Source organism: Anopheles stephensi, chromosome 2 (assembly GCF_013141755.1).
Source record: "Anopheles stephensi strain Indian chromosome 2, UCI_ANSTEP_V1.0, whole genome shotgun sequence".
Taxonomy (NCBI): Eukaryota; Metazoa; Arthropoda; class Insecta; order Diptera; family Culicidae; genus Anopheles; species Anopheles stephensi.
Window position 1 is genome coordinate 83258163 of NC_050202.1, and position 26815 is coordinate 83284977.

Genomic DNA, 26815 nt, shown 5'->3' on the forward strand with positions numbered 1-26815 from the left:
TTCCAGCACAAATACACTATTAACATTCTTAAAGTAGTTAGCCACTCGCAAGGTGCACAGCCATGCCAGCGAAACAATCTATAAATGCATTAAAAAATCCATCCAACATCAAACCCAAACCTCGTGTGTGTGTGTGGGTTGATTTGTTTGCTCGAGAAATACGCATAAATAATCCAGCCTCAGCAGCTCGGAGGAACCTGTGCGCTCACCCGACCAGAGGCTGTCTGCGCGGAACCTCACAACAGCACCGGTGAGCGATTCGCGCGTGAGTGACTCCTCTTCGGTTGGGGAGCCTTGTGAGTGCCACCGGGGGAAAAAGCTGGACAGCCACACCGAACACGTGCGCCAGAAAGAGTCCGCTCGCGAGCAGTGCTACGGAGCCTGCGCCCCACCATGAACGCTCGAGCACGCTGGATGTCGGTCGTTGGTGATGTCGTTGGCAAGCATCCGAAACAGCCTTGGCAGTCACATTGGGGAGCGCGTGGTAAAAAAACGCTTTTGGTCCCGGTCCGTGGAGTCGCCGTTTTTGAGTGGTGATTTGTTGGTGATTCCATCGTGTGCCGGAGTTTCGATTGCTGTCCATACCGGCTCTCGTTAGTAGCGTGACACTGTGACATGGCATAGAGAAAACTGTGATTGTTGAGCTCGGAAAATTGTGCAGTTGGGTTAGCAAACGCGGATAAAGATATCCCAAAAAAGGATGCTCCAAGTGATTAGTGGTGGTGGATAGCGAAACAGGCGTGCCAGGTGTGGCATCCGCGAGATAACTGATACGAGTATGTGTTAATTAAAGTACGCCATAAATAGTGACATCGATCATCCACTTGCTGCAATTAATAGGCCCACTCCACACCGGTTTCCCTATTGTTCCCGCCAGGCAAAGGAGCTGCGCCAGCAGTCGAGCAGTAGCATTCCGTGTTCCTTTCCCGGCGTGTGTCTCTTGTGCGTGTAATTGCAAAACAAAACAGGTTGGGGCGTGTGTGTGTGTGTATGTGGCAATAAACGTGATCTAATGTCAACACGGCAGGCAGAAAACAATTTCCAGCATTTTCCCCGTGCGGTCTATTTGTTTACACGGTTCGATTGTTGCTGATACATGTCTGTTTGCTAATCGTGTCATATTGAGAGAGGCTCGCTGCTCGTTCGACATCACCTTTAATCACCGAATTGCATGTGCCGGATCCTGTTTGCTCAATGCGTTTTGCCGTGCGCATCAAGTGCGTGTGTGTGTGTAAGTGTTGTGATTTAGGGTTTGAAAATTGTGGAAAACTTGAAGGCAAAAAATTATAACCACAAAAGTTTTACTAAAACAAAGTGATAATAGTGCTGAGTGCATTGCATCTTGACAGATATCGACGAAAAGATTCTCAAAACGGAAGATTCCCCCGAGTGTTTATCTGGCTTGTTAACGTGCGAAGATAACGTGCAGTGTTACAGTGTGCAGCGCTGGTGTAAAATGTTCTTGTACGATCGTTACCGCCAAGTGCCAGCGTACGTGAGCTATGTATCCGTGGTATAGAGAAGCCCAGCTCAGCGTAGGACAACTCTGCAGTCCCCTGGCCGGACCGACACCGATAAAGACCGAGAACAACTACAGCGATTGTATGCTGGCAGTGGATTTCCCAAACAAGGTAGGACAGAGTTTGTTTATAAGTGGCCAACTGTCAAACGGAATAGTCGCCTACTCTTCTGATTAGTTCTATCCAATGCCTACTCAGCTGTCAAAATCACTAAGAAACACGTTTTTTCCGATCGCGTGGATGACAGGTGGCCAGCTAAATGGCCATTTTTCTAATGCGTTAATGATTACACACCCGCACAATGTGAGAAGGACTTCTTGATATTAGCTTTCAGCTGTTCCTTTCGAAGTAGACGCATTAGCTGTCTGATGCTCGCTGATCAAGAGATTCGTCACAAGGTGTTTCACCTGTTTCGTTGTTCCTTACCAGAACGGCGCAGCCTAATGGGACTTCCCTTCGTGTGCAGTGGGCTATTCATTAGCGAAAGGATCGACTTCCGTTCGCTAACAGTCCCAACGGCTCATCAAAACGATGCACACACGGATGATCTGACAGGCCGGCGCGGCCTATTAAGCACACCGACGTGCATGTTGCGCACAGTGCCAAAGGATTAATAAAAAGCCTATAATTGTGGAGAATTAAAAGGGACCGCACGGTGCCCGTTGTATCCCGGGTGGAAAATTCGCGGACGCATCGCTCAGTTTGGCCGGATGTTTAACTGCATCGGCCGCCACGGACACGGCGAGAGGACACGCTTAAGGTTACGGAAAATTATTACCTTCACGTTCGTGGTCCAGTTGCGCGCCGGTCGACCCATGCGGTGTGTGCCCTTTCGTCGATACCCCGCCCGATATTGGATAATAAACGATGCCAGCAATCCGGGACCAAATCCACGAGCAGCAGCAGCAGCAGCAGGCGATAAGGCGCGGGATTTTGCGATCGGATCGTGCACCGCAACGTAAGGGAGGAACCGAATAATAACGAAAGCCACTGTGCAACGCGCCACATTACGCAGGCAATATCCAATTAAAGGGGTTTTAAGTATGGGGCGATTAAGCGATGTTGCGGGTTCGTTTTACATGCAACTGGGCGAACTAATTTCTAAAGAACCCTCCCTTTAATACGTTACCAATTATGCGCTTCGGCTCGCATAGGTCGTAAAGTGCACATTTTGCTGCACCTTATTGTGGGCTTTCGGCACAAAATCTAGTGCATGACCTCGTGGTTGAGCACAACACTGTATCTACAGTTCTGCTCACTCATAACAATCAACGTCAAAAATATTGCTTCAATAAGTGACACATTTATTCTGCGCCACACAATGTCATCAGCGATTGTCACTGTTCGGCAGATGATTTGCTGGTCACGCTTTTCACACTCATGTAGAGCGGAGCAGTGTGCATTTCCGGTCAGCCGGAGGCAGTTGCTTAATGAGCTGGATGAGGCACAATGCGCAGCACCAGCGAATCACACCTAATGGATGTTTGGACGCAGAATTGCTCAAATCCGTTCGAGTATTGTTGTGCCGATTTGATGCTGGGTCATAAAAAACAGCTCGATTATGCTATTCAAATAAAGCTCACCTCGATGGTGGAAACTGTGATGCTTGCTCCAATTTTTCCATTCGTGGAGGCCACACAAAATCACCAGCAATGAGTTATGTTAATTGAATGATGGAAAATAAGCGATGAAATGGTAGCGCACACACACACCGCATATAAGGCTGGATGCCACACAAGTGGCAAACGATGACAAACGCTTTGACGCGTGTAAATGGGCTGGGCTTTTGGGGGCTTTGCCACATTAACGCATTTAAAGCCGGGTCCGATGCAATTCAATCGAGTCAATTATTTCCATCACACCTCGTCGATTTCGCTCGAGTTGCGCAATCGAGCGCCCGAGGGCACTCCTTAATGTCTTGATCTCGTGTGGTGCGCGCGACTGGACACCACGTGCTGGCAAGGGCTGGTAGAGCACGCACTGGACGACTTTATTCCCAGCGAAGGGCGATCCTTGGCTTGGGTGATAAACGGTTGCGTTGAACGTCTTTTCTATGGAGTTCAGTGAGACACACCTAATGCTAAGTGCTTTGCTCGAGAGTTCTACTAAGTCGATGAACTGGGTTATGCTAATTTTTAACTAAATGGTAACGTATCAAAGGTCAGAATAATAATTTACCTTTCTTGCATTCTCTCAAGCTCATGCTGCTTCTTCTCTATACGGTGCTATTAATTCTCGAACAATTTTTTATCAAAAAAAATCACAAAGAATTCCCCTGTTCTGTGACATCAATTGAACCTTGACAACCTTGAAAAATGATTTCCTTTTCTTTGGAAGGCATCGCTCCGTTCGAGATTTGAACCGATATCAAGCGGTATTGGTATGCCACGTCTTACCATCTCCACAATATTACCTGTCTTTGACCGTGTTGTTAATTTCTGGATTTAAAGAAAGGTTAAATTGCCTAAATTATCTTATCTTTGGTAGAAAAAAAAAACAGATCATCAAGGATATTTTTCTTATCGCTTTTTACAACCATGTCCAAACAAATTAGAAGAAAATTCTTCCCAATTGAACATACATTTGTTTTCAATTTAATACTCCCCCCTAACCCAACACATGTTCTTCCCAGGTTCGTGATTCTTGCAATTAAAATTTCCACATGTACCGTTTATGAGCTAGTCCTTTTTACAATTACACATCAGCCGAGTGCATGCATTCAATTTTCAAAAACATGTTACACTATTAGAGCGATCGTTGTCATTAAACCCCGTTGATGGTGACTCCACCGACTACTGGCGCTTGCCTGTGGCCGACCCTAAACGCATTCCGTTCGCTTATCAGAACCAAACGCTTATGTCGGGCGGCAAAACACACACACAATACAAAGCAGGACATTGCGGGTAGCGTATCGATACAACTTCCTTCGTGTCGCTCGCCAACCAACCGAAAGAACAAACGAAGCGCTAACGAGGATTTACCAATCGACCGATAAGATCTACATCGCCATCCCATCGCTGTACATGACCATCGCCCGCCTCCCTGCCAACCCCGGGGAGAATCGCCGACACTCCGGCGAGAGTCGTCGCCGTCGTCGCCAAGGATCTCTTTCCGGCTTTACCAGACCGGCAAGGAATGTTTGCTCTAAAACCCTATTCTACCCGTCGACGCAATCCCGTCGCCAAACGCGCCACGCCAATGGCAAACCTCGGTCTGCCGACCAGCCGAAGAAAGCAACAAAAAAAAAACAAACGACACACTCAAAAAAAAAGAAGGCGAATTGAACCATAAAACCAGAACCGGACCACACATCGCGGGTGGCTGGCGGTCGGCCAAATGGATATGTTAATTGTGTGTAAAAAGGGGGGTGGCAAGAGGTTCGCCAAAACGAAATAGTAACAACACAGCGAAACTGCACAAAGTACACACACACACACACCGTCATGGTTCTGCCCTCCGTTCGGTCTGTTTATGCATTCATGAGCTGCAGCATAAAAATTCTGCAAGGGCTATCACCGTGCGCTGGTCGGGAATTGGGGTTTGTGAAAGCTGTCCACGTCCACACCAGCGTCGCGTTTGGAAGTATGGAGGTTGACTTCTCGCACTTACATTGCAACATCGAGCCTCGAGTACGGAGGGTTGGGCCACATTCTGCACGTCCAGCCATATTCTTCAAATGCAACTGTCCTCCAACACGTTTCAGCTGTCGAGAAGTAATGTTCTTAAAGAAGGAGTTCCTATCGATTGTTTACTTGGGCTCTGAGCTCTTGCAAATACTTCGTTTGTTTCTCTTCAAAATTCTATTCCAACAGTAAACGACCGGATAATAAGCGCAGTGGAAGTAATGCGTGAATAAATAGCATAGTTCAGAACACCATTGTAAGTAGATGGCTTGAAACATTTGTAGTAACTATTGATTGCAGGGTTATTATTTCGTTTTAATATTGAATCTGTAAACTATCCTTTTCTTAGTTTGCTATAAATTATTATCATACTATAATTTTGAATACTACTTAACTCCTAATTTTATTTAAATTTTTATTAGAATAATAAACTTATACTTTGATTTATAATTTTGGAATGGAACTCCTAAAAATTAATGGTAACCATGCAATTTATTTTAAACCAATATTAACAGAAATTAAAGAAATCTTAAGCTTCTTATAGCAGTATTCTATGTTAATGCTCAATCCTTGCATCTCAAACTTTTATTCTTAATAATCATGGACCAAACTTGTATCCAAAGTGACTACAACTAAACATACCTTTTTTTCTCACCCTAAAACCATGAGCTTGCAAACCAAGACACGCATCACCCATTTGCCAGTGCAAAACGAGCGAACAAATCATAAACATTAAGCCTCCGTTGCTGCTGCTGCTGCTGCTGCTGCTGCTGGCCAGTGTTGTTTCTCCGGCGCAAAACATCACTTTCGCGTGCGAAAGTGACACCCCGGTTGTGTGCTTAGGTTGTTTGCCGGCCGGCACCGCAGGGAAGATACCGTCACAAATTAATCCTTCGCCCGCTCGTACGTTCGCCGGGTGTAATAACAGTCATTTTGCCATCAATTGACCGCGCGCAACATTAGCGGTAGCCACAGTGCGGCCACCGCCAGTGTGTGAGGTGTCTAATGAGATAGTTGGCAGGTACGAACAAATACATACAGACCAACACCGCCTGTAATGACAAATGTGCCCCCGGCAAGTAAACGAAACGGAACGGCTCCACGCTTGCATCGCGAGCCTATAGCCTTTGGACAGCTTGTATCGTAAAGTTGCTGTGTGAAATGAGCAAATTATGCTCATGGGCGTTATGAGCGCAATGATTTTGGAAGAGTTTGGCGGAAACAATTTAATATCGCTCGTTAGCTGCTTTGTGCTGGAACGCAGCGGGAGATGATGTTTACATTGTCGCATTTGCTGCTAAATTTGTAGCATTCACTTAGTAGTATTATAGCATACCAATCCAAGCATCTTGAGGTGGTATAAAGTATTGCGGAATGCTCAAAATAAAGTCCCTCGCTTTTCTAAACGATTTATGAACGATAGCAACGCTTCAGCTTTACGCAGCCAGTACATCTCTTCCGCACGCCAAACGTCATTAAAAACGCCTTATGTAAATCAACCCATTCACCACAACCATTACTTACTGGGCCGCTTACCGTGGCGCCACGCAAATCGATTTATGATAAAGATGTCAAAACTTTGCTCACGGTTGGGAAATTCAAATCCAGAATGGGATATGAAAATTCGTTAAATCATTTGTCACTGTGTGTGTGTGTGTGGCATTTCCCCGGAAGACGCGGATTCACATACATAAACTCACATAAATCATCGTTTTAGCGTGTGTGTTTTCCTGTTTTTATTTTCCTCGTTTTCTTTTCTATCTCACCCGGTTTATCCCACCTTTTCTTCTCTCTTTTATACACCCTTTTTCTCGCCTTGCTTCTGTCACTGCTCGAGGGCACTCGATTTTCAAAAGGCGTGCTCGTGGCTTGCGGAGGTTTGCAATAAATTTTCTCAACCATGTCGCCCGTAAATGTGTTGATGATATGTTAGAAATTAATGAGCCACTCTCTGGTCGCCAGTGGGAAAAATGTCCCCCTGGCGGGAGTGAATGAAGGAAGGCCCCGTGGTAGACACACATGCAAGCGATACTTTTCGATGACATTATCGCTTGGCGTAGAAGTGTTTTAGCCGTTTGATCCGAGATGACACGCGATTGTTTGCAGATGGTGTTGAATCGGGAGAGGAAATTAGCTTAAATGCTTCTGGTCTCTAATCTACTCCAGTTGTGTGTGTGTGTTTTTATGTGCTATCTGTATGTGGTTAAACGTCACGATAGAAAATTTCCACCGATCACCTGCCTGCTTCATTTGTTTTACATTCACACTGCTAAGAAATACACTCAACACGCTGAGAAAATACTGAGAAATACGCTCAGTGATGCACCAGCAAAATGCATTCACCATTTTTTTTTCTTCTCTTGCTCAACCCCGTTCACCGTCGGCATGCATCTCAAGCGATGATGTTTCGTGGGTTGATTGGTAATCGCTGGTAATGATGGTTATTGGCGGGTGCAGTACGATCGCGCGTTAAGATGATTGGACGCACCCGCGGTTAATGTTGGCCGATCGTGTTGGCACCATCTCGAGCCTGATGACATTCGTCGTTAAGCGGCCGTTTAAACGGTGACGCAACAACAACACCACCACCGGCGTCGGCGGCGTGAATGGTGATGATGATGATGAGCAGAAGCGGCAACAGCAGCGCGTTTGATGGCACGTTCTTAAAGACAACTCAATTCCGCGTAAGTACGCAGAAATTGATTGGGCCTGCAATGTTGTGCAAGTGGACGCAAAAACGGGTGCCCTAAGGCTGAATGGATTACGACACAGAATGATCCTTTCCTGGTGTGGCCAGAGATCAGGAAAAGGCTGACAAAAGCCATCAAAAATACAAAAGCTGCAGTTTTATACTCTATAAAATACTTTGTATAATACAGTGTGAGGAAATATTGTGAGTGTATCATTTTTTGAAATTAAATTTTGTATAAATGCTTGATATCTTATATTGATCGTGTTTTTTTTTTAATCATAAGGGACGGCCTGAATGTAAATAGTTTTGCAAAGTGAGGAGACTTTAAATATTGGCAAAAATGTGTTGCATCTTGCAAAACCCGTTTTCAAGCTTAAAAGTATTTTCCCCCACTGTAGAACCCCCCTATCGGTATGATTTTCAACCCTCATTTACATTAGTAAACACATAATACCTTACTAAGTAAATGGAAACTGACTCGCTCCGTACGCTTGCAGCAAAGGCCAGTACATCGTGCGCGTGCATAAAACACCGGCCCAAACAAGCCGCACAACACACATTTTCCAACGCCTTCGAAGAAGCCGCGACGTTCGCGATTGTCCGGTATGCTGCCACATTAATGAAAACAAACGCTCGCTGGCATCAGAGTGTAGCAGATGCATGTTGCAATTATCGATTGCATTCTTGCACTAATTCCAGCCTCCGCAGTGGTGGTGGTTTTGCTAGCTTGTTGCTGTTGCCCCTTTTTTTTTCTTTGCAGTCCTCCCATTTCCAGCGATCGCAAGTAATTAATCAAAACTGTCTCAATCGATCCCCGGCCACTCCATAAACGGGCACCAGTCGGTTGGCCGCCGGTGTGTCCACCTTTTCCCCCAGTCGACACACACGCGTAATGAGCTGATGGTGCATCGATTTTTGGTCAACCGTGATCGTGTCCGTTCAGTGCCGGGATTCTACGCTGCGTCAATCGTACGGGGCGGGTCGATCGTTTCGGCTCGATTGATTCGATTGCTCGGCCGGAGGACCAACGCTCTAGCTCTAGGTTCCTTATTCGGGGGCAACGGCGAACACTGTATTCCAATCAAAGACAACCGAGGGTCAACCGCGGTAATGATCGGATCGATTTCCGAATCGGTGCTACGACCGGTGTGGCCAAATGCAGACATTAGCAGGATCGCTCGATTGCTGGCGCGAAACGAGATTGTCTATCGTGGCTGCTGCAGGAAGCTGCATTCACGGTCGCATCCGATGGGTTGGGGAAAGTCCGGATGACACCCCCCCGGTACTGGCATTCTTCTTCCCATCATGGTGGCCGAGTGTAATGTTCTCCCGGTTCGCCCGTAAAAGGCTGGCACACTGGCTCAATTAATTGACACGCACACGTGTTCCCGTTTTTGCTGCTACCATCACCACCAATCGATCGATCGATCGTTCGAGCAATTAATTAAAATCGCGAGCACCACCCAAAAATGGGTAAAAGGCTCACCAAACGAATTGCAGCTAATCATCCGCGCGGCAAAAGTGCATCGCACGGGTGCATCGTTAACCCTTACGGGGTAGTAGCGATAGGGGTGATTTGATTTTAATTACCATCAAACCGCACAAAGTGTCAATTGCAAGTGGTGAGTGATGAAGAGGATGCAACAACAACAAAAACGGGCACTCACACACACACACACACACACACACGCACATCGTGACGTACAATTGCTTCGCTCTTTAAGGGCAGCAAGAGTCGCTAAGTAAACAAACCGCCGACTGGCACAGTGCGGAACAAATCTCAATTATGGGAAAATAATTATAGCACAAAAAAGGGGTGCAAATCCTGCGAAAGCTGGATGGGATGGGAAGCGCGGTCGGTTGGGTGGCTGCAAGAACTCAGCTCGCCCTGGCAGGCTCTAACTCCGGCACCGGCAGGGCGAGAGAGTTAATTGTGCTCGAGGCTTATTTGGCGATGCTGGAGTGATGTCCTTTTTTCCCTATCGTTCTCCTGGGTGGCTCGTGACCGAGAACCTCCATTTTTGGAGGACACATACACACACACACGGTCGGACCGGAGATCGAGCAACAATACCCCAGCCGAACCAACAGCAATAACCAATAACGCAAGCGAAAAAAAAAATGGGAGCAAAATGGACGATGCGTGGTTGGTGTAGTTGCGTGCAAAATCACGCGCACGTCACGTCGTGCCGGGAATTCGGTTCGTCGCTTGTTTAAGGCTTGCACGGACATTTTTGCACCCCTAATTAGCTTCCACAGCTTCCACACACACACACACACCAAACGCAATGGCGATGCGCTAACGAGCCACCGCGGCCCAAAGGATTCGAAAACGGATGTGCAAGTGCATTCCCGGCGAACGCATTCCCGCCCATTTTCGGTTCGCAAAGTGTGACCGAAACTGCTCATTAGAATGTTGCTTGCTGGCCGGAAAACAATTAGTGGAGCGAACGAGTGCATTCGGACGGTCTCGGGTCAGGCATCCCCTTACTGGCACTGGCGTGAAGAATGCTTGGAGTCATTTGCTGTCCAATGGAATGGTTCTAAAATAGAGCAATTAGTGTGTACATTGCTGGCATGTTCTCGCCAAAAATGGGGTGTGGATATTTTCGGCGTTACGATAAATGGTGCTTCAATTAGAGCTTATTGCCTGTTGAGAATAAGTGGTTGAGAAAAGATGGACCAATCTGTAATTGCTACTGAAAGCTATAGTTTCGTCCAATTTGATTGTTCTTTTAGTATTCATCGCTACATGCATTGTGTTATATTGAGAAATGAACTCTAGAATCTGGACCGGATAAATAGCATAAATGGTAAGTCACGATTCCTGTAAGCCACTCGGTCTGGGTTTGAATCTCGAATGGATGTTCAATCACGAAAACACTATTTGTGTTTTATTAACAGTGTAAACGGCTATCAAACTTCAACGCGTCGTTAAATTTTACTCGCAATAGTCAAACATCATCAAAATCAAACGCACTTGAAATTATACACAAGCTTCCTGTTCGATCAGTTAATAGCTTGTTGTTAGGGCCAATCAATTCCGTATCACACTCACTACCACCGCGCGCAAGATTATTAATACTTAATGACAACGATGTGAGGCGGCGGTCTCATTAGTTTAGCTGCACACTACTTTTGCATTAAACTATATCACGATCGCATCATAATTATGCAAATGCACCTCCGGGGCACCTCCGCGATCGGAGTTTGCATAATTTTGCCATCGATTGGCCGTAATGAGGCGGCTTCTTTGCCGCTAAGCGCTATTGAACGATGATTTTCATCACCTTCGCATTTTGTTTATCGATGTATATTGATACTCAAGCACGTGTGGTTGATTAAATGCGCCGTAAGTAGCTTGTTTCATAGCGTGGTGGGTCCATCAAGCATCTCTATTTAAGCGCCATTTGTCCTTGCGATTAAGGGTGGTTATAAGCGAGATTAAGTTTAAAGCCGTGAACATTTTCATCGCAAGTTCGCAAGCACTTTATTAAAGAGCAGAATAGGATGCCCTAGTTGTACTACAAAACGAGCAATCAGGTCCATCTGCATAAGACAATGGGTCTGCTATTCTTCAGTTAGCCCACAAAAATGCATCACCATCACAGCATGCCCCACGGCTAATTACAATAATCATTACCGTGATCGGTACCTTCGGCCGCGGACAATCGCCATCATAATTATCACCATTTGCCTCGGCATCGGTCCCGTGGACCATGCCATAAAACTATCGATTAGCAAACGCTCCCGGAACTTCGGCCGGTCCATTCTGATTAATTGTTTTTCGCCCGCAAGGTTAAGGATAATGCGCCCATGCTGACGAGTGTGCTCAAGCCGGCCTTACTGTCGGAGCATTCGCCTGCAGAAGGGAAAACCCTCACCACGGTCTACCAATATATCATTCCACGGCAATCCTCCGCTAAATCCGTCATCGTGCAACTGTCATCGATTGACGCGAAACGGAGCCGCTCCCGGTCGGGTCGGGTGGAATGGGGAAGGAAAGAAATTTGTCTTCACAATCCGCTCGACCCTTCGCCACCGATCCTAGTAGCACTACCATCCAGCAGCATTCAGCAAACTCGCATCTCGCAAACTCGCACTTTACGTAATGGAGATGGCACGCGAGCGGCGAGGAGATTGTCAACGTCATTCACTCAATTCCGGTGAGTCGTTATGGGCGTTTCTGGGGGCTTTCCACGCTTTTCCTCGATGCACAAGGTTCGTTAATCAAACATTAAAGACATGGCCTGTCTACGGACGGCTCAACGTGTGACGCGTTCGTGTAGAGAGTGTCGGAGTGGAAATGCTGTTAGCTTATCCTGATGTTTGTGGACCAAATTCAGTGGAATACTACATTTTAAGAGTGCGAGAAGTTTATAGTTTGTTTTAGTTCTTAAACAGTTTTAGTGCCGATACGATGCTTGCTATAATTATTACTCATTACTTAGCTTAACTGGAGCCTAAAAATGTTAGTACTTTACTTGGTTTAGTACAAATATTTATTTAGCTTAAATCAAATGTTTTTAACTCACATTTACCTAGAACACTCTAAGATATCTCTATTGAACGCTACGAAAGATTCGTTCGATTCAGCATTATGTTTGTACCATATTCCTTCACTTACTTCAGAATGGATCAACCAAGAAAGTCCCTCAGCTCACTGGCACAAGAATTGTTTCACACCGAACCGAACCGAACTCCACAAACAAAGGCGTATCATTAGCATCGAAGACAATTAATCAAATAAAAAAGTAAGGCGATCCACCCTCCATTATACACATTATCTCGGTTGCTCATCTCGTCTTTGGTTTTGTTTTGTTTCGCATGAGGAAAATAGCGAAAAATAGCGTCCGAAAAGCGTGCAGCAAACCTCAGAGGGTGTAGAATAGATCCTATCGATCGCGTTTGGAGCGCGTTTTCAACAAAGTTCTTGCGGAGCGATAAGTACCGTAGAAGGCAGCCTCACACTTTTGTTTTACACACACTCTCTGGACGCATGAAACAATAAGGGAAATGAGGGAAAAAGTTAAGGGAAAAAAATAAAAAATCGATTCCACCACAAAGAAGCCAAAGCAAGAGTCCTCCCGATGTCACCATTCCAGCGTGGAACGTCTGGATCTCCCGGAAGTGTTTTGCAGTGAGCTTGTTAACCAGCATAAACACAACACACAGGTTCACGAGTAAGACGTTGCCGCGTGTTGTCCGGCCGTCCGATGTCAGTCCGGCAGCAAATCGCCATGCCAATCGCGTAATTGCACCACCAGCATCTGTCCGTCCATCGGGTCGCGACTTGATCGATAAACGAGAGCCAAGTGGACGTATCGCTGACGGTGGCCAAAACGACGCCCCACCTGATCCTGATGCACCTGATGCCTTGCCAGCAATTTCAGGCTTTTCAGGCTTGTTTTGTTTCGGGGTGCAGGATGCATTTGTGGGCCAAGCCGATTCACCAGTGCACCAAGCCCCAGCTAACCGCAACCTCACATTCTCATTAGGCCACCCGATCGCATCCTGGCGCGAAAGGCCTTTCCGTAAATTGCATATCGTTAGGAACGGTTTAAATACGAATTACAATAAATTGGCAATCTTCAACACAACAGCAACCACTCCCTGTCCCTGTAACCCTGCAATTGTGTGTGTTTGTCTCGTCCTTGCCGTTCGATCGGCCAGAATTGGGAAGCAAAAATGCAAAACGCAATCCGTTCGGCCTTCGCTTATTCTGGCTTATTGCCTTCCCTTACCTTTGCTGCTGTACATCTTCCTGAAACCAACCGGCCAAAGAGCCAATTGATACATCGTACGCAACGTCGTTCGGGATGGTTCGGGGCGGTTCTTTTCCGGCCGCACTAGTACGGACAGCGCCACCGAGCCATTCATTATTTGGAGTTTTATTTTATTGAATATTGATAACCGTACTTCCGGCCGTACTTCGTCGTATTCGCTTCGCAGTTCGAAATGCAAATCCACCATGTTCGCAGGAGAAGGATCAGTAACAGTGATACACTTTCTTCGCTATGTGTTACGGGCAGGCCTTCGGGGGAAGGATTTTATTTTTGTTTGCTTCGTTTTGCCCCAATTTGTGTTTTTTGGATCATTAGATTTTGGGTCATCGAAATGAAGGGAAGGTTCGGAGGTTATTTCCCTTTGATGGAGATTTTACGTTAAGAGTGTGAAGCAAAGTGTAGAGGAAAATGTGTTTGAGATCTTCATTTGTCAAGAATTTATATCCATCTCGTTGGAAGCCTTGACTGGAAGGTTGTTGAACTTGGTATTGAATATTATAATGCATTAGAATATATTCAAAGAACATTGATGGATAAGGAGTCATACCCAAATTGAGAAGTTACAGCAACTACTCCTGTTTTTTTCTAGCTTCCTCGGCTCAATATACCCAGAATAGTCCAACATGCATGAGACAAGGAGACGGTCGCTCGATATTGCCTACGGACGCATCCAGACAATAACTAAATCTCCATTTGGTCCTACAACGCCTCCTCTGTCCATATGGACGGCCTTAAAGGACTTTACGAGCTGGGTCGTCTGGTGTCATTTTCATGACATGACCAGTCCACCGAATGCTGGCGAATCTAATTCGCTACACGATGGTGAGATCACCGTACAAGTCCTGAAGCTCGCCATTAGAACAGCTCTTCCATTGTCCTTCCAAACACACTGGGCCACAAATTCTGAATATCGTCCTCTCGAAAGCCGTTAAGGGGGTTACGTCAGTTTAGCATGACAGATTTGCAGCCATATCAACATTTCAACGACTGTAACCTTAGTTCTGCTATTCCTGACGGAAAATTGAGCAAATAAGAAGCCTCTTTGCTCTAGCGTCTACAAAAACTGGAAGAAAGATCTGACGAAAAGGCTTGCATTCACAGTCACATAAGTCACAGACAAATAAATCTAGACCAAGCACCTGTCATGTCTATTGCTTAAAATTGGATGTCTTTGACAAGGACTTTGGTATACAAATCCCCATGTTATCCAGAATTTTAACTCTGACAACTGGATGCTATATACGGAACAACCAATACAGCTGGCCTCCCATTTTATCATCAATTTCTGCGACGGGGATCTTTCAGAATAGCTGAACGATCAAGATGTTCCTACTGGTGAAATTGATATTCTGGATTATATCGTTGGATTGCTTCCACAGACTAGAAACATGCACTCCACCACAACTTAGTTCTCAAGCAAAGCCATTCCCATTCAAAGTATTTGTACTGAGAACTGGAAGCAGCACATCAACTCTCGCTTCACATTTATCTTTCAATCTCCGATCCAACGTCATCTTGCCTGGTGCAATTTGTGGCTAGTGCATTTGTCCACATCTCATCGCTTCCACCGGAGATAGCTGGTGGTTTGGTGCATTCATGAATGAACCGTTTCCATCAATACACACACACACGCATGACTTGCCTACAAAACAATCAACGTCGTATTGCACCGTCTCGTTGTGTTGCTGCATCCGGACCCATTTATATGAGGATGCTCAGCCCGTAAACCGCATTGTTTACCGTCCCAGATCACACTCCACCTCGGCCACCCTCAAACCAGTCGATTGGATCGCCAATCGAACGGAACGGAACACGCAGTTCGATCGACAAAATTGCGCATGATTAGCGTTGCAGCTTGTTTTGACTCTCTCTCTCTCTCTCTCTCTCTCTTTGAGGCTGTTCAAAACACGTTTTCCCAGCTTCCCGTTGTAAAGACGGTGATGACCCGCTTTGTAATTTTGCCAGGTTTGCTTGCGGTCTGCACGCGGTAGGATGTACCGTTTTCCACACCGGAAATCGGAAGCCAGCCGGATGGCGCTTCCTGTCCCGGGAAGCAGGGGCAACCGTTTTCACCGTGGCACAGGCATTCAATAATTGTCACAAAGCCCGCGGTATTCGCGTGTCGGCACTTCGAGCACTGCAAATTGATTTCCAACCCAGCTCAGTAACGTATGCGGGGTACCAGCGCTACCGGGGGAAAAAGCCGTGAAAAGCCGGCCCGGTCCTCCATCAATTATTTGCCCATTTCGGTGCAGTGTGGCGTGTGTGCAGAATTTTTGGCCAGATGGAAAAACAAATGCACTGCACGAGACGGTGGCATTTGTTCGCCGGTGTGTCTCTTTCGCCCAACGGGCCCGGGCGTTTCAGTCCCGGGACTAATGTCTTCCGTCTGGTGTATAAATTATGCGACTTCGTAACTGCACGGCGCAACTGCACAACTGCACAACGGGCTCCAACCGTCGGACGTTAGGAAAACTGATTTGAAATTCAGAGCTCGGTTTCCGCCGTGCTCTCTAAACCATGCAACCAGCCGGTCGAGAAGGATCCTTGCCAACCTGGTCGGCCACAAAATCAGGTCGGTGTACGTCGTTCCGCGCCCCGCTGGAACCTCGTGCCATCCTGCCATGCTTTACTGGAACTTCAATCGTTCAATGCTGGTGACGCTTTGCATTTTGCATTGCACCAACCCCAAGTTCTTTTGGGACATCCGAAAGTCGAAAGCAAACAAACCAACAGTCACGACGGCGAGTACCAGTTGCTTAGCAGACCAAAGTGAATCGAACATTGACACTTGCAGGTAAAGCCACAGAGCTGTTAAAAGCTGTGCTCTATTCACGGCAGGTTAAAAGCGGTCAGCTCGTTCCCGAGCTGCCTTTCCTTCCTGCTCAATCACTCACAAAGGCACAATGGATACACATACACGCGAAAACCACACGTTACCTTTCGACAGCTTATTTATCCGGTGCGGTGCCATCTGACAGGGGTTCTCATCTCACTATCGGCACGCTAATGATACGTGGAAATACCACGATCGTTACGATTCGAATTGCCGATCGTTCAAATCACGTTACGCTCACGAACGTTGCGGTTATTCGGGTTGAAATAAAAACCCGAACGCAAGACCCATCCACCGGAATGCTAAACGTTGCCATTCTTTTATTAAAAACGCCCGTAAATGGCGTGTCCGTTTGCATGTAATGAGTGCAAATCTTGGCACGAAACCAACAAAGCTTGCATTTTTTTTTCGCCCTTCTTGAATATGCCAGGTGCGTGCCGTGGCTGGTGTTGTTGTTGAAAATGAACGACAGCAGAAGAACCAAAACAAAAAAAAACGGAGGTTTCTTTCCCCACCGCCGAATTGTTTGCTTCGTTAGAATAATGGTCATGTTCGCAAATTAGTGTATTGCAGAAAATAGAGGCGTGGTGCAAATGGCTCCCAACAGTGGTGCAACAGTGCAAATTGGGGTTTTTCTGCCCTCAAGGATTCAGTCAAAGGACACACACACACACAAACACACTGGATGCAAACCGTAACAGTAATAAGCTTCAGGATGTGGTGTGTGCAGTTTTCGGTTGTTGCTGTTTTGCTAGCCACGCCCTTGTTTGTGCTCCCTGCAGGGAAAACGAGTCGCATAAACTGGTGTCGAAAGCTTTTCCGACGCGCTGAGAGAGGTTTTCCCGAATCAGCCGAGGGTGTTATTCAGAAGGGGAAATCGTTCGCTCTCGGGCTGGTTAGGGAACTCACTGAGCAGAAGATTGCGGCTGCTGAGAGCTGGTGTGAATTAGAGGTGATGGTTTTGGGACTCCACGACTACTTCACATTGAAATACTCTACCAAAAAAGGTGAAGCTCTATTTTCCATACACCTTTACCTTTATCAATCCCATCCAAGCGCTGTATATCTCTATCCGATACAGTTTGAAGCTTCCTATCCGCGGCTGATCGAATGGAAGTGAATCATTATGTAATCGTTTCGCCTATCACCCCACTCAACCACTTGTTTCGATTAAAATGTAAAGAAAAAAACCCCGACGCGAACGTGCGGTCTGACGATTGCACGGATTGCAAGCTGCCATGGATAAGAGATTGAACTAGCAAGAAATGCAACTACAGCGCGAGGAAAAAAAGCACACACTCACAGCTGAACTAAAACCTACGGTAAAACAGCAGCCCCACTGGACGCTCCAAATCGATCAAAGATAAGATGAACCATCAGCACACAGCGTGTGCGTGTGTGTTTCTGTTTCCCCCTCATCTTGCGAACGCGATTGCGCGATTGCGAACACAAAACGCATACACAAGGGGTTGGATGGCGCCTACCGACCGCGGGCGACATTGCGCTCGCGTCCCACAAAACAAGTGGAAAAGTGGCGAATACGAAGGCGCCCGTTTCGTGCTATAAATGCACACGCATCCCCGAGGTGGTTGGTGCATCGCGTCAGGGAGCGGGAGACTTTTCTTCACAGCGGGACAGCTGTAGATCGCCAACGCCTTGCCTGACCCGAACGCACTACAGTACGCTCAATCGTACTGCTTTATTTATGGTGTTGGGTAAGTGAGGAGTTTTTGTTGTTGTGAGGTTTCGGTTGTTTTTTTGTGCCACGAAGTGATTACTTCCTATCTTATCATCGTTGATCGAAAGGAAACGGTCATGATACAGTGCCTGTTTCTGTGCTCTCCTAACTCTATGGTGAGGAGTAAAAAACACGCGAGCGAATAATTTGAATTCGCATCAACGTGTAATAGATGCATTTAAACATTGTAATTTAGTTTTCTTCTGGCGTATCTGGCATATCTATTTCTGTCTAGGAAAGTAAATCAACTAGCCAAGAGTGATTCCTTTTATACATTGTTCGCACACTGATGGAAAAAGGTTTTCTTCCATCTGGTCTATTGAAAGCAATTTATGTTGCAGATAAATGGTGATGTATCCCATCATTCTTCGCTTTGATGACGGTTATAATTATATTTTGAATTACTAGTTTAAAACAACCCTCAACTTTAATTAAATGTTAAATAACCACGATCTTGTTCCCTTGCATTGATAAAAAACCCTGCCAAAATTTCAAAACATTGTATTGCACATTGCATACCACCAGGCGCAATCGGTTTGTGTCATGGAAAACACGCTAGAGGGCGCTGCGAAAGGTTGGCTTCCCTTTGAAATAACGACTATTCTTGCCAGCTTACACCGCGCAGATGGATATAAAACAGAAAGAAACGGTTTTTATTATAATACTTGTTGAATGAGTTTTATTTATTCAGGTACTTATATGCGAAAAATAATCAATATACTCTCTATATTTATTATCATTTCGCTTGGATCAAATCAACAGCTTTTTTCTGTATAATAGAGCATGGATGGGTATAAAAATGAGCACAAACAGGCATGGCATTATTAGGAAACATATTTAAAATTAAACGTCCAAACTGTTGTGTATTTTGATCTGTTCACATACTGAACAAATCCACCATGCTCTCATTCCAAAGCGTGGAAACATGTTTCGTCTTTACCATTCTAGCCAAGGACTTAAAGGACTTTCCCTTCTCTCCTCCGTACACACAGACACACACTTTTTCCTCATCGTACCAGCATAGTTTTTCTTCGCGTACAACGATTTTTTTCCTTCAAAGTCTTTGCTCCACCGTCGGTTTCCTAACCGTCCTTCTTCGTATGTTTTTATGGCCGTCTTAAGCGCCTTGCATCAACGTACTCCTCCCCCGATACCCCTCCTTCGGTACAACGAAACCGTATTGGGAGGTTTGTATGTGTGTATTTGTTGTCTTTTTTTGCATGCTTTCTTACGCTGTAGCTATCCTTTTTCCCTTCTCTGGTGGAATCTTCAGCAAATCTATTTTCGGTTCGATAGTGCTCACATCTTTGCTTCCTTCTCGACACACAGATACACACACACACACACACATTCTGACAGACAACGGCCATGCTTAAGAAATACACACGTACATATGAATGTACCTTTTTTCTCGCTTCGCCATCGTTGTTGTTGCTAAGTGCACATTGCCGACTGCACTTGCACATAAGGATTCGCTGAACCAATTTGATATTTTATTTTACTTCCATTTGAGCTGATTCCTTTCGCTAGAAGCTGCCGTCTTTTTTATTCTCTCTCCTGTGAGGATGCTTTTTTTCTGTTCTTCCGGGACAGTAGGTGGAACGCGGAGGGAGGTAGTCCCTTTCTTGAAAGTTGGTTGGAGAAAGCTTTCGGTCTGAAAAGTAACATGATTTCATGATTTATTCGTACCAGATTCACTATGTTGATAGGTAATTCTTTATTGCTATTTTTAGTGATTTGTGATCAATGTAGAATAAGGGAGGACTTCTCTAGTATACAACTTGGTCAATAAAGTTTTGCTATAAGAAAAACAATAGGTAACATTATAGCAAGTACTTTCTACTCAAACGTCACCTGCTTTTAATTTGATTAAAATTTTTAAATAAACATAAACTTCTCTCTACCCATGCAAAGTAAAAACGCATAAAGAACCTTTCATAAATTTAGAAAAAGAGAAAAAAAAACACTTTAAAAATTCCGATGCAGAAAAGGCGCGCAAATGCAAACGTGCTCCGCATGCAAGAAACGAGGGACGATCGTAAGGACCGGAGTGAAAAATCATTCCGCAACTGTATTGCGTTGCTCACCATCAGGAATAGAAAATCACACAAGCACACACACACACACACCATTTCGCCCACGGCCACTCACACACAAGCAAAGCTTTCCCACGAGTTGAAATCAACAGCTTCTGTGCCATCCAAATCGATGGATAACCGAACGACACCGAAACAGCGCGCCAAAGTCGGACGAGAAGGATGTGAGAAAATGCGCGCCTCACGGTCCTGGCCCGAAAGACGGTCCGGGGAAAAACGTGCAACAAGAAGCAAACCCCCGACGAGTGTCGAGTGAGTGTTGTTAAAAATAAACAAACGAAGCGAAAGAGCAAAAAAGGAAAGGAGCAAAAGGATAGTGAAAAAAAATTAGGAAAAAGGAAGAAAAGCAAGAAGGATTAAACCAGTACATCCTCTGAGACACATGCACAACCAGCTCGTAGCAGGGAAAGGCAGTACGGGTGCGAAGGAACCGCGAAACCGGGTGGCCTCGTGGGTGGCCAAAGCTAACAACACACTAGATCGAAAGAAAGCTGCCGGAGAAGTAGCAGCAGCAGCAGCAGCAGCAGCAGTAGCAGTGCAACATACGAAAGAAAAGAACCGTAAAAAATACACATCTCGTCCCGCCCCCCTCCCCCTACAAGCCAAGTCCACCCAAGGGATGACGCGCGGTAATACGCGGCTTTAGCCCGTACATGAGAAGCGCATAGACCAGAAGAAGTAAGCGAAGGCAGAAAGAAGAAAGAATAGAAAAAAATCCCAACGAGGCCAACACAACACAACCGAGGACGAGGACGAAGGAAGAGCAACACCGGGGAGCAAATAAAATGAGGACCAAAAAAAAAAAAAGGAAAGAAGAAAAGGAAGCACAAAAACACATCCACACACCGAAGAGGAGAATCCTCACGCTTCGACCCAACATCTCCTCCCAAAACGGTGGGTGGCCGTTTCTTTCTCGCGGTCGGTCCAATATAGTGTGCATACGGGAACCGAACGAACGGGAGGATGAGGTCTAGGAGTGTGTGTGTGTGTGTGTGGATGAATGGTTGTTTCCCCACACTCGGCTGGGCGGCTTGGGGGGGGACCTCAACGAGCAGCAGAAGAAAATATATGTGTGTATATATAAAACTTATATTTTTCTCGCACAGCACTTTTTCTCGGTTTTGTTTGAGCAGTAGCGAAGAAGAAGCAACAACAAAAAAAAAGCAGGCCCTCACACACCAGCTCTCCCCCTAGCAGAAGTAGTATTATGAGCGTCAAGACGTTTGCTTCGTCCTGGTCGTCGTCGTTGTCGTCGTGGCCGTCGTGGTGGTCGTCGTCGTCGTCGTCGTCGTCCTGGCTATCGTCGATGGTGCTGTTGTTGTTTCTACACTATTGCTGCCAGTTCCGCCGATATGGACGGCATCGTCGCGGTGACGCTACGCTCTCGGTGGCCAGTTCGATATTTGCCCAAACGCCCCAGGCAGTGCGCGATCACGCGGAACCGGTGATCAACGAACCGCTGTAATAAACCCCGTTCGGTGCCTTAAGCTGCTTGTGATGTGACGGACAGAGAGACAACTCTGAAGAAACAAACACCTGATGACGTGTAAACCGAAGTTCCTAAAAGCCCTACCGTGGTGTGATGTGTTGTAGTTGAAGTTCTCGAAGGTCGCTCGAAGTGAAGCAACGAAAAACCCCATTCAAAGTTCCTACTGTCTAAACGCCTTACATCGCCCACCAATCAACCGGCATAGTTTAAAGAAAGTAATCCTGATGTGGACAGTGTGTGTCCTTAAAGTGAGACACATAAAACTCCCTCTGCGTGGACATCACCGCAACTCAAGCTGGAGCTGATCTAGAGTACAGAACTTCCGAAATAGAAATTGTGTCACATTCATTTTGCGGTCTCTCTTTCTATCTCTTTCATCGGAAGACGGTGAGCCAATGTTTAAGTTCCTTATATCCCTACAAACCTGCTGGAAGGGAAGAACTTCCCGGTCTAACTTCAGACGGTAGTTGGCACGTAGATTATGTGCGCACAAAGTTGGCAAAACTTTCCGGAATGGAAAACTTTTGCGACCTACTAGTGTGAAAAAAAACCCGGGAAGGAGGATAGCCCCCCCGTGGCATTATTCTAATAGTTTCTTGTTCGCACGAGTAAATCGTGAGCAAAGTGACCGGAAAAGCGAAAGTCTTATCGCCGCATTAAGCGTCTCTCGCATCGGTCACTTTGAAGTGTGTGTGTGTGTGTGTGTGTGAGTGAGTTTGGGGTGAGGGTGAGTGAAAGTGAAGAAGGAAGGGATTGGAAGGTTTAAAGTGTAGTGGAATAGTTGTAGTAGGCTGTTTTGAGCGAGCTCTCAGTGAGACGGAGATGAGAGCGAGTGAGTGAATAAATGCAGAAGATAAAGATGGTGAGATGGCTGTTGGCTTTCTCACCAACGAGTGAATAGTGAGTGAATGATAAGTGTGAGAGTGTTATAAGTGTTATAAGCAATTCTATTATACAGCTGTGTGATCTTTACCGATCGAAACCGATTTTGTGATTTGAAACAAAGTTCCTACTAAAGTGATACAAATGTCTACAGCCTATTCCACACCGATGACGCCCTCGAAGCTACGCATTAAAGACGATCTCTACAATCGTCTGTCTCCATCTCACACCGGTGAGATGCACTACAAAACCGCCAAAGCAAGGAGCTCCAACTATTTCCCAGCCGATGAAGTTCCTGCCCCGCGCTACGAGCAGCACGCGTCCACCGAGGATTATCGTTCCCAGGCAATAAAGGAAAGGATTTCAGCAAAGCAATCACCACCTCACAGGGATGAGAGTGAGATTGAGTGCGGGGAAATTGCGCCCAAGTCTGCGTTTATCTTTCCGGCACAGTTCTACAAGAACTTGTTTGCTGCATCGGCATCGCTGCTCAAGAAACAGCAGCCCAGATCGAATTACCAGGAGGACTCGCACCATTCGGAGGATGAGGCGGAAGATCTTTCCAGCCCTACGGCGAGTTCTCCGCTCGAGTCGGCACTTGCTAGTGTGGGACAGTTTCCAAGAAGCCTGTTCCCCAATTCCTCCTCTTCGTCGCACGCTCAAGTACAGCAGGAACGTACGCCGGGAGCTGATTCGGAAGTTGACCGTGAAGATAGTGATGAGATCCTGGAGGTTAGTTTGGGAGTTCCTCACACAGGACGGTCTGATATTGTGATGTCCACCTCACCTGTTTTCCAATACAGCATATCGCATTTCGCATGCGATTCCATGAATGTAATTGAGCTTTATTCCCACAATTTACCCTGAACGATTATGATGGCAATTAACGATTCCACTCGAACACACTTAATGCGCTTTATTCATACGTAAACAGCTCCAACCAATTGATATCCACGGCCTCAATTATCCGCTTATTAAACATTTATGTTTTCTTTCTCTCGCTCTCTGAATCTCTCTTTCTCCAGAAACCGTCGAACGCATTCCCGTGGCTGTCCGAGGCGACCAATAACAACGACTATAGCAAGGGCAACAATAATCACCACGGAACCCCACCCCACCTACACCACCCACACCACCCGCACCACCATCACCACCACCACCATCCGCACCACTCCCATCATCCTCATCTCCCTCATTCGGCCGCCGGAAGTCAGTCAAATCTTGGTGCCTCAGGCAGTTCAAGCAGTTCACTAACTCCCGGCAACTGTCGGCACGGACATCCCGAAGACACCAAGTGTCGATCGCTAAACTGTGGCCCACCACAGTCCCCGTCGGCCGCGTCCGCTAGCCTAGCAGCAGCAGCGAACGAGGGAGCTACTCCCGACTCCGGCAGCACAACGGCGACCGCCACGGCTATCCCGAACTTTAACCAGATGCCCGTGCCGGGCGGTGTGCAGGGCCAGAACCCGACCCAGGGCCTCGTGCACTGGATGAGCGCGGTAATGGCCGAACACATGACCTCGAACCCGCATCACGATCCGGCCGCCGTCGGGATGCACTACATGTGGAATGGACCGGTCGAGGTGAGTGTCAACTGTTATACTGCTTTTAAAGTGTATAACTCAACTGTGATATTTATCACGAACTTAAGTGAAATGCGAATAAGGCATCTTGGTTTGAAGTTCAAGTCCTTGTTAAGCATTCAAGAAGACTCTAAACCGAAAATCATCCTAATAAAGAGCTTGGATTGACTTCCCATTTCCCATAAGGCTCCGGATGTCATCCACCGCTCCAGAGACACCACCAGAAAAATCTTTCAGAAAACCTAGCATAATGAAAAAAGGCATCCCCCTTCCCTCTCATCCCATCTTGACCTCCAACACTTCTCTGTGCGTACCTCATATGCGCATGTGTTTGGCTTCGTTCGGCCGAACGTAGTGCCCGTTTGGCAAAAGAAAAGATGACGGCGAACGAACGAACGAAAATCCAAAGTACCTCCCGAAGTTACGGCGCTAGATGAAAGGCAACCACCCCCTCTTCCCAGCAACAGCAACACATAGGAATGTCCTTGTGATTTCGTTTTTTTTTTTGCCTTTTATGTTTCGTCTGGGTGGAAAAAAACAAAAAAAAAGGAACAAAAACAAAACCCAAACGAAGGCCACGAACTCAGCGCGGGTATGGAGGATGTGTAAGAAAACAAACAAACAGCAGCGTAACAAAGAATGTTGTTCTTCCTTTTTTTTGTTGTTGTGAAGGCAGCAACGTGAAACATAACAACCACAAAAAGAGGAGGAAAACAAACACATCAACCAAGCCACCCACCTGGTGCGGGTTCCTTTCTTCTCGTTCGTGGTTCGGTGAGAGAGTGAGAGATTTCCCACATTTTTGGAGCCTTTCCAACCGACGGCTTCTTGAGGCTGGTCAGGATTGTTGTGCTTTTGATTATGCGTCTGCAACTGGATGTACGATTCGTTGGGGTGAATTCCACGAAATGGGTTTACTTTTCAGTGGAGGATGTTATTGATTGGAATTTCGTTTTGTTGTAAGACCAGTGAGTACTGAAAGGCGCTTCAAATAGTAATTTTGAAGTTTTTGTACGTTTTAAAAAATGCCATATGGTATGCCCTTATTATTATTCAGCAACGTTGGACGACAACAAAGTCAGTTTTACTGCACAATTCGTAAACATTTCCCTAACCAAAGACACAAAGCGATAAACCACCGGGCGTCTCCACCAGCCACACAACAGCTCAGCTCTTTATCTCTCAAATTTCGTCCTTTGCTACGATCTATCTACTCACACAGACACCAACTGCTAGAAACATTCTACTGCAACACATACTCACAAAAGCTAGTAGAACGGCAGCATCCGGAAACACACGACTTTGTTCAATACAACATTCCAGCATTTCCCACCATTTTTTTCCTAATGTTTGGGTGTGTGTGTGTGTGTGTGTGAATTTCCCCGCCCGAATCACGAAAAAAAAATCTCCTGTTCGATCGAAAAAGAAAATAGAACACAAAAAAGCAATGTTCATCTCCCGATATCCATTCTATTCGTTCAGGACGGGAGGGCGGCAAAAAGAAAAATGCGAATAAAGCGCTGGCGGGGAAATCCAACCCAGAAGACCGTTTCAGGAATCCGTTCCGAATGGATTGCCCCTTAGGATAGCAGGAAAGGGAACGCGTTATAAAAGAAACACCAACAACAACAAAAAAACACACGGAATTGTTAGGACACAACCTTGCACACCTTCAAACTCGGCACACCAACACGTGCACCGCGTAGAGTGTGAAAACAGTAGAAATCACTAACACCACGCGACCGTCGCGGTTTGGGTGTGTGTGTGTGTGTGTAACTGTTCTACACCGCTCCAAACGGCGGCATGTTCGCGCTGGAATTACAGCACAACTCGCTCGGGCTGGAAGTGATGCGATGGAAGTGAGTTCACTGTTCACCGTTGATTGGCCAAAAGTGTTGGACGATTGCGATATGAAAAATTGAAGAATAGTTTAATGTTTTCGCAACAGACTCCTCTTTAGTAAGGGATTATTTAATGCCAATATTGTTAGTTCTTGTTTCAATGTATGGAAAATTATTAATTTATGGAAAGGGCTGAGAAGTATTAAACCGTAGTAATTTCGTTCCTATACAAAGAAAACATAATTTGAATAGCCATTGTACGCGAATTAAACTCATGGCTACTAGATTGGTAAAATAGCAGGCTTGGTAACATACGTCTCATCTACATACCCGGGCCTGGTATCGAGTCTCGTATGGATTGAACCTTGTAACACGTAGCAGCCTTTTTTTGCTGCTGTAAGTTGTTAAATGGCTACAAGTCGCTGAACTTATACTCAGTACAGTAGAACAGTATTGGGTAGAATCGGAAGAATAAGCGTCACAGTACCATCTTTTGAATCGCTAGAGGAGTCTTCTCATTCGGACTGAAACACTATACCATAATCTTTTCTTTCTACTGACTCTGGTCACCTAAAAAATACTGTATGAATGTTTCTCTCAAATTATGAACTTAAGCAATTAGTGTATTCTTCTTCCTCTTCTCGAGAGGTCTCGGGCCTGCCATTTTTCTGGCTTTCGGTGACTTAATTTTACCCGAAGTAAAGTAGTCAGCCTTACGTACGGGGAGGC

At 46.0% G+C, this 26815-nt stretch overlaps 1 protein-coding gene across 3 annotated transcripts in view; it reads left to right on the forward strand.

Moving 5' to 3' along the window:
- The first annotated feature begins 485 nt into the window (after positions 1-485).
- The window catches only part of LOC118505728 (zinc finger protein rotund), a 47678-nt gene continuing 21348 nt past the window's right edge, over positions 486-26815 (forward strand). For 2 of the 3 annotated variants that reach the window (XM_036041913.1, XM_036041914.1), the window contains exons 1-2: positions 22479-23394; positions 23688-24245. In XM_036041913.1, the coding sequence (XP_035897806.1) occupies positions 22807-23394; positions 23688-24245 (1146 nt within the window). In that variant the 5' untranslated portion in view covers positions 22479-22806. Of the gene's footprint in view, positions 1632-22478; positions 23395-23687; positions 24246-26815 lie in introns of those variants that run through there. The other variant, XM_036041915.1, reaches the window with a different exon arrangement.